General features: G+C 30.6%; 4 protein-coding genes across 4 annotated transcripts; all 4 read right to left on the bottom strand.

Annotated features, from left to right (window-relative positions):
* Window positions 1–833: 833 nt before the first annotated feature.
* Window positions 834–2,681, bottom strand: LOC138183294 (WW domain-binding protein 11-like). The gene is made up of 3 exons (XM_069119994.1): window positions 2,618–2,681; window positions 2,319–2,524; window positions 834–2,228 (listed from the first exon to the last, which is right to left on the bottom strand). The coding sequence occupies exons 1-3, from the start codon at window positions 2,679–2,681 to the stop codon at window positions 834–836; spliced, it is 1,665 nt and encodes a 554-aa protein (XP_068976095.1).
* Window positions 2,682–2,921: 240 nt separating this feature from the next.
* On the bottom strand, window positions 2,922–7,773 carry LOC138183284 (uncharacterized). Its single transcript, XM_069119976.1, has 5 exons — window positions 7,465–7,773; window positions 6,363–6,409; window positions 4,077–4,618; window positions 3,598–3,763; window positions 2,922–3,446 (listed from the first exon to the last, which is right to left on the bottom strand). The coding sequence occupies exons 1-5, from the start codon at window positions 7,502–7,504 to the stop codon at window positions 2,922–2,924; spliced, it is 1,320 nt and encodes a 439-aa protein (XP_068976077.1). The 5' UTR covers window positions 7,505–7,773.
* Window positions 7,774–8,759: 986 nt separating this feature from the next.
* Window positions 8,760–10,607, bottom strand: LOC138183281 (WW domain-binding protein 11-like). The gene is made up of 3 exons (XM_069119961.1): window positions 10,544–10,607; window positions 10,245–10,450; window positions 8,760–10,154 (listed from the first exon to the last, which is right to left on the bottom strand). Exons 1-3 carry the CDS (start codon window positions 10,605–10,607, stop codon window positions 8,760–8,762), a joined length of 1,665 nt encoding a protein of 554 aa, XP_068976062.1.
* Window positions 10,608–10,847: 240 nt separating this feature from the next.
* LOC138183272 (uncharacterized) lies at window positions 10,848–15,667 on the bottom strand. Its single transcript, XM_069119947.1, has 5 exons — window positions 15,389–15,667; window positions 14,287–14,333; window positions 12,001–12,542; window positions 11,522–11,687; window positions 10,848–11,372 (listed from the first exon to the last, which is right to left on the bottom strand). The coding sequence occupies exons 1-5, from the start codon at window positions 15,426–15,428 to the stop codon at window positions 10,848–10,850; spliced, it is 1,320 nt and encodes a 439-aa protein (XP_068976048.1). The 5' UTR covers window positions 15,429–15,667.
* Between the last annotated feature and the right edge of the window lie 665 nt (window positions 15,668–16,332).

Here is a 16,332-nt window from a genome sequence, read left to right as displayed (position 1 = left end):
ACACAAAACAAAATTACACATAATTATATATATTTATTACACAAAATTACAGTATACATAATATAATTACAAAATATTATAATACACGTAGGTCTCTTACATTTCTAAATTTGCATATAGGTGCTGATCCTTCCTTTTTCACAACAACAAGAGAGAATGCTTTGTGTATGGCTATTTATTATTTTCTTAATAATCCAGTTGAGGATGACCTTTCTTGCTTTGAAATGATTGCAGAAACTAGTTAGTTATTACGAAAACCTAATTTATTTTACCAACATATTTGGTATTTTAAACTAACGAATGTCGAGACTTGTTTATATGATCATGCTTGACTCGAAACTAGGAAATGACGTTTACTATTGTCGGAAATAGCAAGAACAAGTCTGTCATATGGATTATTAAGCGCATGCCTTAATAATAGTCCGCGATTTCATAATTTTAATGAAAATAAATTTTTACAACATCATTGTCTATTCTGTTAATTCGTTAGAATTAAATAATAGTACAAATTTTCATCATGTATTGCGTAAAAAACAATTTTTTACAAATTTAAGTAGAAAAAGTACAAGTTACTGTTGATACTGTAATATTGAATGCAAAATTTGAACAACTTTTAATTACTAATTGTTAAAATTAATTACTAGAAAGTATAATATTCAATAAAACATCTTTTTGGTCGAAATCTTTTAGCTACGCTTATGAACAAATTCAGTTCATATAAATTTACGCAGAAATAAAGGCACTTGAAATTTATAAATATTAAGGACTAAAAATTAAAAAATATGTCTATATTACAGTAATATATTATAGTAATAATAACCGCAACGTATTCTTTAACATTTAATTTTTTGCTTTTCAAGTAATGTTCTACTATATACAGTATTACAATTTGAAAGTAATCCTTCCATTTCTTGCATAAATTGCATATATGCATCATCTTTTGTTCTAGGTTGAGTAGTTCGCATTGGTTGCGTTTCTGGTATCCTTTCTGAAAGTCTTGACAAAATACTTGGTTTCCTTTTATCATCCCTTTTCACACGAAGAGAGGTAGGTAAAAATCTTATAACATCAGCTATTAAATTCCTCATTTGCGGTTTTGCTTCGATAATTGTAGTACTTTTACCGTCTTTATCTTTTCGATTAATTAATTGTGGTGCAGCAGGAAGTACATTAGGTGTTTTAGGTTGTGATCCTGTCGCAGATTGTGTCCGCATTTTAGGACTTCCTATATTTGTCATATTTGATAGATTTGGCATTTGCATTTGTGGAGGAAGCATTCTTGACATACTTGGTGGACCAGGTCTCAACATCCTCGGCATTCCTGGTGGTGGTGGTGGAGGTCTATACATTAAAGGAGACGGCGGCAATCCCATAGGTGGCATTGTGTGTGATTGCGTATGTTGAGAATGAGAATGTGATGTATGTTGATTATGGTTTGATGAATGGTCTGATGCTCCTGGAGGTTCTAGATCTTCCACTTCCATTTTATTATTACCACATTTATTATTAGACTTGGAATTAGATTCATGTTCTGCTTCCAGTAGTGACAATCGAGCATTTAAATCTTGAGCTCGTTCAGTTTCCCGCTTTTTATGAACAACTTCCTTTTCACGCATAAACTGATCAATATCTTGCCCTGCCATAGCTAACATTTTCTGTTGTAGAGTAGTTGTTGGTTTCACTTTAGCTATGTCCCTTTCTTTTTCCTTCTCTTTGTCACCGTCCTTATCTTTACCGTCTGACTCTTGTTTATTATCTTCTTTGTCATCCGCAAATCGAATTGTTCTCGATTTTGGTACTTGTTCTTTAGTCATATCTTCATCATCACTTGATAGATATGGCGATGGAAAAGGTGGGACACCGGGTGATTCTTCATTAGGTGCTAGTGTAGGTATGGAAGGGCATGTTGCATATGCACTTGTTTTTTTTAAAATACTTGGTGGTATTGGTATGTTCATAAGCGGATGATGCTGTGGTATGTAATGTGGATGGGGCGGATACATATGCGCTGGTGGTTGCGGCATATCAGGCAAAGGTATTTGTGAAGTTAAAGAACCTGAGTACATTCGAGATATGTCATTGGCGGCTGATGGTAATGGAATTTCATCAACTTGTACTTGTTGTGCAAGTCTTACAGCCTCAAAATATGAAACGAGATCTATTCTTCTACGTTCATATTGTATCAATTGTTCTTTTAACTCTGCCCACTTTTCCTGATCATCCTTTGCCTGTAAAGAAACAAAAAAATATATGTAATATTGTACGATATGTTAAAATATGTTAACATTGATTTAATCTTATCAATAATTAATACATACATGCATTTTCAAGATGCGATCCAAGGTCTCCTTTAATTTCTTTCTTTTGTCTTTCAGTACTTTCTCATTAAGTGGTGGTGGCATTTGATCTATTTTTTCCATTTCTTCGATAATCTGAGCCGGATCTTTGCCCTTTAGAACGGCAGCGCGTACTAACTGCCTTTGTTTTTTATTTTTCATTATTTCTTTTTTACGTGCCTCTTTACCTGTAACAAATTTGTTATCATAAGTTACAATAATTATAAATAAGTTATAATAATTATTAAATCTAAGATTTTTAAGTCATTGTATCAACTTACGTGCTTGATCGGTAGGATTCATATATTTCCCACTTTTCGTGGTGTACATCGAACAACGTCCCATGTTTTCTCACTTAAGAAAACAGCTTACGACGTAAATTTATATTGTATTTTCACAATTTTTATATTAAATAAATTAATATTTATATTTATCGTAAGTACGGGTACGCCGACTATACTCAGTACACTGCAGACGGTATACTGAAGCTGCTGCAGTCTGCGCAACGAAATGGAGACGTAAGTAACTGTAAATTGATGTGTACGCCCTCTATATGAACGCTACATGAACTAGCTAGCGCTAAATTCAACTTGTACACATTGTATTTGGTGAATTACCAACTCGATTAAGTTCTACAAATGTTAAACCTGGTCTCATTTGATTTAATAACATTACAGGGTGTATGCTTGTTGCATTAGCTGGAAGTTCTTTCTGAACTGGAGTTTTTTGAACATGAGAAATCTCTCTTTTAATTCCCTTAACTGGTGACGGTAATCCTGGTCTTGGAACTGGAACTGATGTTCCTCGATTATGCCATTCAAGGAAATGTTTATATAATGCAAAACTAGCCAAAGAACTCCATGCAATTTCATCACTTTCATCAACAGTAGTATCCATTGGTGTTACACCTTCTTCGTTATTTTCCTCTTTTGATATAGTAGATGTATCCATAGATTGGACTGATTGTCCATCTGATTCAGCATCAATACGTGCTTTCATAGATGCTGCCGTCATTTTTTCAAGTAATAATGCTTTCAATGCATTTTCAGCAGCATTTTGACGAGCAAGTGGTTTAGATAATCCTTGTCCAACATAAGCTTTACCATCAACCTATTTTTAATAAAAAAAATTATTTTAGGATTTTAGTATTTATAATGTATAAACACGCATAAGTGTGTGTGTGTGTGTGTGTGTGTGTGTGTGCGTGTGTGCGTGTGTGCGCGCGCGTGCGTGTGAGTGTACATTAAATTATTCTAAATACCTCTGCATGAACGAGATACAGGGAGTTTGGCATAGGTCCTTGAGTTTCAGGAAATGTGAACTGGACTCCAGATTTCATTTCATTTAGTACCATAATTGCATTCTTGGGTTGCAATGTCTTTCGTAGACGTTGATTCAAACGAAGTCGTTTCAGTCTTTTATTTACTCTAATTTATTAAACAAGAGTATATTTTATTAATTTTTTCCATATATATATATATATATATCAGTATATCAATATTCACAATGATTATAAATATGCAATAGCTCAATAGTAATCTATTAGAGCACATAGCAATAGTTTCAATCTTCAAATTTGCGCAGTGGATTATCATCATTATGTATATAATGTTTCTATATTTAGATAATTTATGCGATATAAATTTCAAAATTATTTCAAATGTAGTTAAAAAAAACGTTTTAAATAAACTTAGAAAAAAACAGAAATAAAAATTGCTTCTTAATGATTATTTTAAATACTTACATCCAGGTGCTTTACGCCTCCATCTTGGAAGTTGTTCTTCTATTTTAGTATCTGTATCTTCAGGTACTTGACTTTCATTCTTTACTTCAGATGTGCTATTACTTGTTGGAGGTGTAGGATTAGAGTTAGTTGTTAAGGGAGATGTTGGAGTAGGAACTAATGGTTGAGAAGATGAAACAGGATTATTTTGCATAGCAATTGCACTTTGTTGCTGATTATGAAGAGGTAGTTTTAAAATTGGTTTCAACCGTTGTATTTGAGGTTGAAATTGTGATTGTGATTGTGTTTGAGGCTGTGGTTGAGATTGTTGTTGGGACTGTGATTGAGGCTGTGGTTGAGCTTGGCTTTGAGAAGAATTGGCAATGGATTGTTGTGGTTGTTTAATTTGCTGTGGCAATTGTTGTTGCTGTTGTTGTGGTTTCCCTTGCTGTAAATTCTTTGCTGCTACTTGTTGCATTTGTGGTTGCTGAGATTTGCTATGTTGCAAATTCCTTGCTGCTACCTGTTGCATTTGTGGTTGTTGTTGCTGTTGCTGCTGCTGTGGTTTAAATGGTTGTGCATTTTGTGAACTTCCTTGTTTGTAATTAATTTGTTGATTTGGAGGAGGTTGTGTTGCTTGAAAACTGGCCTGCTGATTGTACTGCAAACATAGGGTGGGTCGCCGCTACACAAGGAACCTGTACGGTTGTGCTATCCCACCAAGGTCTAGCATCGCATATGCACTTGAAAGCAGTCTAATGCTACTCCCATAACTCATACCAGCCAAATTATTTCCGTGGCCTATATTTCCTTATGTATAACTGAACTGAGTTTACATAAAATAGAAAATAGAAAAAAGGAGAGTAAAAGGAGAGTAAGAAGAAGAATAAAGATTTTCAAGCCTAAGTAAAAGTTTCATTACTATATGCTTTATATCAATAATAAATATAATTTTGTAACATGTTGCGTATAAAATTTGCTCATGTTTATGGAAACAAACACTTAAGCTAATTGTGAAATAAAATTTAATAAATAATGAAGATTTAAACGAACAGAAAACTTACATGCGCCATTTTTATATTTTGTAACTATTAAATCATAATATTTCAGAGAAACCTACATATGTAGTATCAGGACAAGTTTATTTTTAGTTTAGTGACAAACAGTTTAGCCTAAAATGTTATGTAAACATCAGTTCAGTATGTTATTAAAAATATGGCCTATGGCAAGCTACGCTATGGGGGTAACTGACGAACTAGCCCCTGGCTGAATAGACCTCCTCGGTATTGTTGTATAGCTACTAGTTCCTGCATTGCAGGGGAGGGGAAAGTAGGGACCACTAATTAGTACATGCAAATGGATGAAATATTGAAAACAACAAATGGAAATATTGAAAACAATAATTACACATTCTAATTATGATGAATTCAAAATATTTCACACACACGCCCACACGCACGCACGCACGCACGCACACACACACAGAATTATCAGATATTGAGTATATTAAAAAGTGCTAAATGTATTTATTTTAAGTATCAAAAGAATGATCAATAACGTTATACAGATATTTATTCTTGTATTTATGAATCATTTTGTCATAAATTTCTAGTATATATACATCAAATGATATTAGTGAATATCATTGTATTATATATGTAATGTATTTTATTGTTATATACATCATAAAACTCTAATGTAGTTTAGTATTTGTACTAGATTAATATAAAAAATACTTCCATATTATTTTTATACTGGAAATATTTTTTGTGTATATACATATGTATAAGTTTAAGAAATGCAAATGTGTATTTTATATTTTGTAAAAACAAAAAATGCATTTCTAAATAATACTAATTTAAATTACTTAAGATATTAGATTACTTTACATCACATTTTTTCACTGTATTATGTATAAAATTAAATATATCATATTTTTAACATCTTTAGTATATTTAAATAATTTATATCAATAAACAAATTAAATATAATTATAGAAAAATAAAAGAATTTTAAGATCTGGAATACTTAGATAGCAAATATTGAGTGTATGTGTGTTTTGCATCTTCTGATATATAAATTTCTAAATTACTTAAACAGATTTTATCGATTGATATAATGAAAATGTGTTATTCATTTATTTACATACTACATACTATATATGTTACTATACCATATGTAATTATATGAATCATTTACTTGGAAAATTATTGTTTTCAAAATATATATATATACATATGCTTCTCTTATACTTTTTAAATTAAAGTTATGCAGTAAAATTATTCTTAAAATAGCAAACTTACAGTGCTTTGACCTTGATATGGTACATTTGGATTACTTTGGTTTCTCACTGGAAACATAATTAATGAAATTATTGGTATCTTTTGTTGAAATCAATGATAATAAAATCAAGAAAAACACATTCGCGGCTTTATAATAAATACAGTGAGTCTCAAAATTATTCACACATACAGGAGGTTATAGAAATATGAAAAATGAAATGATAATAAAAGTACGTTCAGCACTCTTTATTTAAAAAATGTGATATTTAGTCTTTGAACTATGAATATTATATAAAGAGCGATGAAATTATTAATATAGTTTTTGACAAGACAAAATGTAACAATTCCTTGCACTTATTCAGGTTATAAAATTAATGACACACATGTAACATTCTATGAAAAACAATTCAAGTACCCAAATACTGCCTTATAAATTCAGTGTAAGACATTATAACAATCAATTAATATCCAACTTGGGGAGGTGATAAAACAAAAAGGATATCTCACAAAATAAAAATTCTAATTATTATTATAAAAAATTATTAAGTTTAACAACATGTGTTGCTAATTTTGTGATCCTAATTAATTCTTGGAATTGTTTCGCATTATTTTTTCATAACCACAAATGATAATTTTATTGTTTTTTTCCATAGATTTCTTAGCTAAAGGACTAGAAAACTATATTTTTTAAATAAAACGTGCTGAGAATACTTTTATCATCTTTTTATTTTTCGTATTCCTGTTAACTTTCTGTATGTGCTAATAATTTTGTGACTAACTATGTATACAATTTTTACATTATTCAAGTTCAAATTAACACGTTAAACGAAAAAGTTCTTTTTCATATATAAGAATATTTAAAAAAATCAAAATAAATTATAAAAATTATTTTAGAACATCATTTTTAGCATTATTCACTAAGTATAACGTAAAATTATGTCAAAATATTCATTGTAGAACGCCATTCTTTATAAACCGGTATATAGGTATTGATTTTCTTCTACTACAGCCATATACGTACCTTCAACTATTATAAATAATGAACAAAAAAATATATCCACTACATTAAAATATCGAAGAAAACAATTACAAATTTACTGTAAAATTATTTAAAGCTACTTACTATTGGGATAGCCTTGGCTTTGTCTATTTCTTGGATACATGTTTTGAGTTCAAGTTAAATCACTTCAAATATAATTAGTTTCAGGACATAAAAATACTTTTTTACAATACATTTAACTCTGGAACGTAGGGTAGAATTAATTTTGATGAAACACTAATAATATTTAGATACTTTTACAACGTAGTCACAAAACTAAGAAACGACTTCCTATCTCGTTACAGAGAAGTAGGAAACAGGGTTGCCGTAACCACTGTTGCCGGTTGCCAGGCGAATTCTCTCACAAGGGAATAATACATGGTGTTACATTAACTCCACTGTCACTCTATACTGTGTCATTTATATTACGTGACATGAGTTACGTTCTATGTGATGTAAAGTAATTACAGTCAACTATTTTTTTAGCAAAAAGATTTGCATGGTATATTCTTTTATAAGGAAAGGTATGTATAAAGTAGAATAATAACACAAAACAAAATTACACATAATTATATATATTTATTACACAAAATTACAGTATACATAATATAATTACAAAATATTATAATACACGTAGGTCTCTTACATTTCTAAATTTGCATATAGGTGCTGATCCTTCCTTTTTCACAACAACAAGAGAGAATGCTTTGTGTATGGCTATTTATTATTTTCTTAATAATCCAGTTGAGGATGACCTTTCTTGCTTTGAAATGATTGCAGAAACTAGTTAGTTATTACGAAAACCTAATTTATTTTACCAACATATTTGGTATTTTAAACTAACGAATGTCGAGACTTGTTTATATGATCATGCTTGACTCGAAACTAGGAAATGACGTTTACTATTGTCGGAAATAGCAAGAACAAGTCTGTCATATGGATTATTAAGCGCATGCCTTAATAATAGTCCGCGATTTCATAATTTTAATGAAAATAAATTTTTACAACATCATTGTCTATTCTGTTAATTCGTTAGAATTAAATAATAGTACAAATTTTCATCATGTATTGCGTAAAAAACAATTTTTTACAAATTTAAGTAGAAAAAGTACAAGTTACTGTTGATACTGTAATATTGAATGCAAAATTTGAACAACTTTTAATTACTAATTGTTAAAATTAATTACTAGAAAGTATAATATTCAATAAAACATCTTTTTGGTCGAAATCTTTTAGCTACGCTTATGAACAAATTCAGTTCATATAAATTTACGCAGAAATAAAGGCACTTGAAATTTATAAATATTAAGGACTAAAAATTAAAAAATATGTCTATATTACAGTAATATATTATAGTAATAATAACCGCAACGTATTCTTTAACATTTAATTTTTTGCTTTTCAAGTAATGTTCTACTATATACAGTATTACAATTTGAAAGTAATCCTTCCATTTCTTGCATAAATTGCATATATGCATCATCTTTTGTTCTAGGTTGAGTAGTTCGCATTGGTTGCGTTTCTGGTATCCTTTCTGAAAGTCTTGACAAAATACTTGGTTTCCTTTTATCATCCCTTTTCACACGAAGAGAGGTAGGTAAAAATCTTATAACATCAGCTATTAAATTCCTCATTTGCGGTTTTGCTTCGATAATTGTAGTACTTTTACCGTCTTTATCTTTTCGATTAATTAATTGTGGTGCAGCAGGAAGTACATTAGGTGTTTTAGGTTGTGATCCTGTCGCAGATTGTGTCCGCATTTTAGGACTTCCTATATTTGTCATATTTGATAGATTTGGCATTTGCATTTGTGGAGGAAGCATTCTTGACATACTTGGTGGACCAGGTCTCAACATCCTCGGCATTCCTGGTGGTGGTGGTGGAGGTCTATACATTAAAGGAGACGGCGGCAATCCCATAGGTGGCATTGTGTGTGATTGCGTATGTTGAGAATGAGAATGTGATGTATGTTGATTATGGTTTGATGAATGGTCTGATGCTCCTGGAGGTTCTAGATCTTCCACTTCCATTTTATTATTACCACATTTATTATTAGACTTGGAATTAGATTCATGTTCTGCTTCCAGTAGTGACAATCGAGCATTTAAATCTTGAGCTCGTTCAGTTTCCCGCTTTTTATGAACAACTTCCTTTTCACGCATAAACTGATCAATATCTTGCCCTGCCATAGCTAACATTTTCTGTTGTAGAGTAGTTGTTGGTTTCACTTTAGCTATGTCCCTTTCTTTTTCCTTCTCTTTGTCACCGTCCTTATCTTTACCGTCTGACTCTTGTTTATTATCTTCTTTGTCATCCGCAAATCGAATTGTTCTCGATTTTGGTACTTGTTCTTTAGTCATATCTTCATCATCACTTGATAGATATGGCGATGGAAAAGGTGGGACACCGGGTGATTCTTCATTAGGTGCTAGTGTAGGTATGGAAGGGCATGTTGCATATGCACTTGTTTTTTTTAAAATACTTGGTGGTATTGGTATGTTCATAAGCGGATGATGCTGTGGTATGTAATGTGGATGGGGCGGATACATATGCGCTGGTGGTTGCGGCATATCAGGCAAAGGTATTTGTGAAGTTAAAGAACCTGAGTACATTCGAGATATGTCATTGGCGGCTGATGGTAATGGAATTTCATCAACTTGTACTTGTTGTGCAAGTCTTACAGCCTCAAAATATGAAACGAGATCTATTCTTCTACGTTCATATTGTATCAATTGTTCTTTTAACTCTGCCCACTTTTCCTGATCATCCTTTGCCTGTAAAGAAACAAAAAAATATATGTAATATTGTACGATATGTTAAAATATGTTAACATTGATTTAATCTTATCAATAATTAATACATACATGCATTTTCAAGATGCGATCCAAGGTCTCCTTTAATTTCTTTCTTTTGTCTTTCAGTACTTTCTCATTAAGTGGTGGTGGCATTTGATCTATTTTTTCCATTTCTTCGATAATCTGAGCCGGATCTTTGCCCTTTAGAACGGCAGCGCGTACTAACTGCCTTTGTTTTTTATTTTTCATTATTTCTTTTTTACGTGCCTCTTTACCTGTAACAAATTTGTTATCATAAGTTACAATAATTATAAATAAGTTATAATAATTATTAAATCTAAGATTTTTAAGTCATTGTATCAACTTACGTGCTTGATCGGTAGGATTCATATATTTCCCACTTTTCGTGGTGTACATCGAACAACGTCCCATGTTTTCTCACTTAAGAAAACAGCTTACGACGTAAATTTATATTGTATTTTCACAATTTTTATATTAAATAAATTAATATTTATATTTATCGTAAGTACGGGTACGCCGACTATACTCAGTACACTGCAGACGGTATACTGAAGCTGCTGCAGTCTGCGCAACGAAATGGAGACGTAAGTAACTGTAAATTGATGTGTACGCCCTCTATATGAACGCTACATGAACTAGCTAGCGCTAAATTCAACTTGTACACATTGTATTTGGTGAATTACCAACTCGATTAAGTTCTACAAATGTTAAACCTGGTCTCATTTGATTTAATAACATTACAGGGTGTATGCTTGTTGCATTAGCTGGAAGTTCTTTCTGAACTGGAGTTTTTTGAACATGAGAAATCTCTCTTTTAATTCCCTTAACTGGTGACGGTAATCCTGGTCTTGGAACTGGAACTGATGTTCCTCGATTATGCCATTCAAGGAAATGTTTATATAATGCAAAACTAGCCAAAGAACTCCATGCAATTTCATCACTTTCATCAACAGTAGTATCCATTGGTGTTACACCTTCTTCGTTATTTTCCTCTTTTGATATAGTAGATGTATCCATAGATTGGACTGATTGTCCATCTGATTCAGCATCAATACGTGCTTTCATAGATGCTGCCGTCATTTTTTCAAGTAATAATGCTTTCAATGCATTTTCAGCAGCATTTTGACGAGCAAGTGGTTTAGATAATCCTTGTCCAACATAAGCTTTACCATCAACCTATTTTTAATAAAAAAAATTATTTTAGGATTTTAGTATTTATAATGTATAAACACGCATAAGTGTGTGTGTGTGTGTGTGTGTGTGTGTGCGTGTGTGCGTGTGTGCGCGCGCGTGCGTGTGAGTGTACATTAAATTATTCTAAATACCTCTGCATGAACGAGATACAGGGAGTTTGGCATAGGTCCTTGAGTTTCAGGAAATGTGAACTGGACTCCAGATTTCATTTCATTTAGTACCATAATTGCATTCTTGGGTTGCAATGTCTTTCGTAGACGTTGATTCAAACGAAGTCGTTTCAGTCTTTTATTTACTCTAATTTATTAAACAAGAGTATATTTTATTAATTTTTTCCATATATATATATATATATATCAGTATATCAATATTCACAATGATTATAAATATGCAATAGCTCAATAGTAATCTATTAGAGCACATAGCAATAGTTTCAATCTTCAAATTTGCGCAGTGGATTATCATCATTATGTATATAATGTTTCTATATTTAGATAATTTATGCGATATAAATTTCAAAATTATTTCAAATGTAGTTAAAAAAAACGTTTTAAATAAACTTAGAAAAAAACAGAAATAAAAATTGCTTCTTAATGATTATTTTAAATACTTACATCCAGGTGCTTTACGCCTCCATCTTGGAAGTTGTTCTTCTATTTTAGTATCTGTATCTTCAGGTACTTGACTTTCATTCTTTACTTCAGATGTGCTATTACTTGTTGGAGGTGTAGGATTAGAGTTAGTTGTTAAGGGAGATGTTGGAGTAGGAACTAATGGTTGAGAAGATGAAACAGGATTATTTTGCATAGCAATTGCACTTTGTTGCTGATTATGAAGAGGTAGTTTTAAAATTGGTTTCAACCGTTGTATTTGAGGTTGAAATTGTGATTGTGATTGTGTTTGAGGCTGTGGTTGAGATTGTTGTTGGGACTGTGATTGAGGCTGTGGTTGAGCTTGGCTTTGAGAAGAATTGGCAATGGATTGTTGTGGTTGTTTAATTTGCTGTGGCAATTGTTGTTGCTGTTGTTGTGGTTTCCCTTGCTGTAAATTCTTTGCTGCTACTTGTTGCATTTGTGGTTGCTGAGATTTGCTATGTTGCAAATTCCTTGCTGCTACCTGTTGCATTTGTGGTTGTTGTTGCTGTTGCTGCTGCTGTGGTTTAAATGGTTGTGCATTTTGTGAACTTCCTTGTTTGTAATTAATTTGTTGATTTGGAGGAGGTTGTGTTGCTTGAAAACTGGCCTGCTGATTGTACTGCAAACATAGGGTGGGTCGCCGCTACACAAGGAACCTGTACGGTTGTGCTATCCCACCAAGGTCTAGCATCGCATATGCACTTGAAAGCAGTCTAATGCTACTCCCATAACTCATACCAGCCAAATTATTTCCGTGGCCTATATTTCCTTATGTATAACTGAACTGAGTTTACATAAAATAGAAAATAGAAAAAAGGAGAGTAAAAGGAGAGTAAGAAGAAGAATAAAGATTTTCAAGCCTAAGTAAAAGTTTCATTACTATATGCTTTATATCAATAATAAATATAATTTTGTAACATGTTGCGTATAAAATTTGCTCATGTTTATGGAAACAAACACTTAAGCTAATTGTGAAATAAAATTTAATAAATAATGAAGATTTAAACGAACAGAAAACTTACATGCGCCATTTTTATATTTTGTAACTATTAAATCATAATATTTCAGAGAAACCTACATATGTAGTATCAGGACAAGTTTATTTTTAGTTTAGTGACAAACAGTTTAGCCTAAAATGTTATGTAAACATCAGTTCAGTATGTTATTAAAAATATGGCCTATGGCAAGCTACGCTATGGGGGTAACTGACGAACTAGCCCCTGGCTGAATAGACCTCCTCGGTATTGTTGTATAGCTACTAGTTCCTGCATTGCAGGGGAGGGGAAAGTAGGGACCACTAATTAGTACATGCAAATGGATGAAATATTGAAAACAACAAATGGAAATATTGAAAACAATAATTACACATTCTAATTATGATGAATTCAAAATATTTCACACACACGCCCACACGCACGCACGCACGCACGCACACACACACAGAATTATCAGATATTGAGTATATTAAAAAGTGCTAAATGTATTTATTTTAAGTATCAAAAGAATGATCAATAACGTTATACAGATATTTATTCTTGTATTTATGAATCATTTTGTCATAAATTTCTAGTATATATACATCAAATGATATTAGTGAATATCATTGTATTATATATGTAATGTATTTTATTGTTATATACATCATAAAACTCTAATGTAGTTTAGTATTTGTACTAGATTAATATAAAAAATACTTCCATATTATTTTTATACTGGAAATATTTTTTGTGTATATACATATGTATAAGTTTAAGAAATGCAAATGTGTATTTTATATTTTGTAAAAACAAAAAATGCATTTCTAAATAATACTAATTTAAATTACTTAAGATATTAGATTACTTTACATCACATTTTTTCACTGTATTATGTATAAAATTAAATATATCATATTTTTAACATCTTTAGTATATTTAAATAATTTATATCAATAAACAAATTAAATATAATTATAGAAAAATAAAAGAATTTTAAGATCTGGAATACTTAGATAGCAAATATTGAGTGTATGTGTGTTTTGCATCTTCTGATATATAAATTTCTAAATTACTTAAACAGATTTTATCGATTGATATAATGAAAATGTGTTATTCATTTATTTACATACTACATACTATATATGTTACTATACCATATGTAATTATATGAATCATTTACTTGGAAAATTATTGTTTTCAAAATATATATATATACATATGCTTCTCTTATACTTTTTAAATTAAAGTTATGCAGTAAAATTATTCTTAAAATAGCAAACTTACAGTGCTTTGACCTTGATATGGTACATTTGGATTACTTTGGTTTCTCACTGGAAACATAATTAATGAAATTATTGGTATCTTTTGTTGAAATCAATGATAATAAAATCAAGAAAAACACATTCGCGGCTTTATAATAAATACAGTGAGTCTCAAAATTATTCACACATACAGGAGGTTATAGAAATATGAAAAATGAAATGATAATAAAAGTACGTTCAGCACTCTTTATTTAAAAAATGTGATATTTAGTCTTTGAACTATGAATATTATATAAAGAGCGATGAAATTATTAATATAGTTTTTGACAAGACAAAATGTAACAATTCCTTGCACTTATTCAGGTTATAAAATTAATGACACACATGTAACATTCTATGAAAAACAATTCAAGTACCCAAATACTGCCTTATAAATTCAGTGTAAGACATTATAACAATCAATTAATATCCAACTTGGGGAGGTGATAAAACAAAAAGGATATCTCACAAAATAAAAATTCTAATTATTATTATAAAAAATTATTAAGTTTAACAACATGTGTTGCTAATTTTGTGATCCTAATTAATTCTTGGAATTGTTTCGCATTATTTTTTCATAACCACAAATGATAATTTTATTGTTTTTTTCCATAGATTTCTTAGCTAAAGGACTAGAAAACTATATTTTTTAAATAAAACGTGCTGAGAATACTTTTATCATCTTTTTATTTTTCGTATTCCTGTTAACTTTCTGTATGTGCTAATAATTTTGTGACTAACTATGTATACAATTTTTACATTATTCAAGTTCAAATTAACACGTTAAACGAAAAAGTTCTTTTTCATATATAAGAATATTTAAAAAAATCAAAATAAATTATAAAAATTATTTTAGAACATCATTTTTAGCATTATTCACTAAGTATAACGTAAAATTATGTCAAAATATTCATTGTAGAACGCCATTCTTTATAAACCGGTATATAGGTATTGATTTTCTTCTACTACAGCCATATACGTACCTTCAACTATTATAAATAATGAACAAAAAAATATATCCACTACATTAAAATATCGAAGAAAACAATTACAAATTTACTGTAAAATTATTTAAAGCTACTTACTATTGGGATAGCCTTGGCTTTGTCTATTTCTTGGATACATGTTTTGAGTTCAAGTTAAATCACTTCAAATATAATTAGTTTCAGGACATAAAAATACTTTTTTACAATACATTTAACTCTGGAACGTAGGGTAGAATTAATTTTGATGAAACACTAATAATATTTAGATACTTTTACAACGTAGTCACAAAACTAAGAAACGACTTCCTATCTCGTTACAGAGAAGTAGGAAACAGGGTTGCCGTAACCACTGTTGCCGGTTGCCAGGCGAATTCTCTCACAAGGGAATAATACATGGTGTTACATTAACTCCACTGTCACTCTATACTGTGTCATTTATATTACGTGACATGAGTTACGTTCTATGTGATGTAAAGTAATTACAGTCAACTATTTTTTTAGCAAAAAGATTTGCATGGTATATTCTTTTATAAGGAAAGGTATGTATAAAGTAGAATAATAACACAAAACAAAATTACACATAATTATATATATTTATTACACAAAATTACAGTATACATAATATAATTACAAAATATTATAATACACGTAGGTCTCTTACATTTCTAAATTTGCATATAGGTGCTGATCCTTCCTTTTTCACAACAACAAGAGAGAATGCTTTGTGTATGGCTATTTATTATTTTCTTAATAATCCAGTTGAGGATGACCTTTCTTGCTTTGAAATGATTGCAGAAACTAGTTAGTTATTACGAAAACCTAATTTATTTTACCAACATATTTGGTATTTTAAACTAACGAATGTCGAGACTTGTTTATATGATCATGCTTGACTCGAAACTAGGAAATGACGTTTACTATTGTCGGAAATAGCAAGAACAAGTCTGTCATATGGATTATTAAGCGCATGCCTTAATAATAGTCCGCGATTTCATAATTTTAATGAAAATAAATTTTTACAACATCATTGTCTATTCTGTTAA

Source organism: Bombus flavifrons, chromosome 1 (assembly GCF_040668555.2).
Source record: "Bombus flavifrons isolate JBK064 chromosome 1, iyBomFlav1_principal, whole genome shotgun sequence".
Lineage (NCBI taxonomy): Eukaryota > Metazoa > Arthropoda > Insecta > Hymenoptera > Apidae > Bombus > Bombus flavifrons.
The sequence above is the reverse complement of the archived record's forward strand: the minus strand, read 5'-3'. Positions and strand labels throughout refer to the sequence as shown.

Bases quoted from the DNA above. Each gene is read 5' to 3' on its own strand.
- LOC138183294 (XM_069119994.1), bottom strand. From the start codon at position 2,681: ATGGGACGTTGTTCGATGTACACCACGAAAAGTGGGAAATATATGAAT. The intron at 2,525-2,617 runs GTAAGTTGATAC...AATTTGTTACAG, and splicing joins GAATCCTACCGATCAAGCAC to GTAAAGAGGCACGTAAAAAA. The intron at 2,229-2,318 runs GTATGTATTAAT...GTTTCTTTACAG, and splicing joins ATCGCATCTTGAAAATGCAT to GCAAAGGATGATCAGGAAAA.
- LOC138183284 (XM_069119976.1), bottom strand. From the start codon at position 7,504: ATGTATCCAAGAAATAGACAAAGCCAAGGCTATCCCAATA. The intron at 4,619-6,362 runs GTAAGTTTGCTA...TTTAAACCACAG, and splicing joins CATATCAAGGTCAAAGCACT to CAGCAGCAACAGCAACAACA. The intron at 3,447-3,597 runs GTATTTAGAATA...TATTAAAAATAG, and splicing joins TGTATCTCGTTCATGCAGAG to GTTGATGGTAAAGCTTATGT.
- LOC138183281 (XM_069119961.1), bottom strand. From the start codon at position 10,607: ATGGGACGTTGTTCGATGTACACCACGAAAAGTGGGAAATATATGAAT. The intron at 10,451-10,543 runs GTAAGTTGATAC...AATTTGTTACAG, and splicing joins GAATCCTACCGATCAAGCAC to GTAAAGAGGCACGTAAAAAA. The intron at 10,155-10,244 runs GTATGTATTAAT...GTTTCTTTACAG, and splicing joins ATCGCATCTTGAAAATGCAT to GCAAAGGATGATCAGGAAAA.
- LOC138183272 (XM_069119947.1), bottom strand. From the start codon at position 15,428: ATGTATCCAAGAAATAGACAAAGCCAAGGCTATCCCAATA. The intron at 14,334-15,388 runs GTAAGTAGCTTT...TTATGTTTCCAG, and splicing joins AAGCCAAGGCTATCCCAATA to TGAGAAACCAAAGTAATCCA. The intron at 11,373-11,521 runs GTATTTAGAATA...TATTAAAAATAG, and splicing joins TGTATCTCGTTCATGCAGAG to GTTGATGGTAAAGCTTATGT.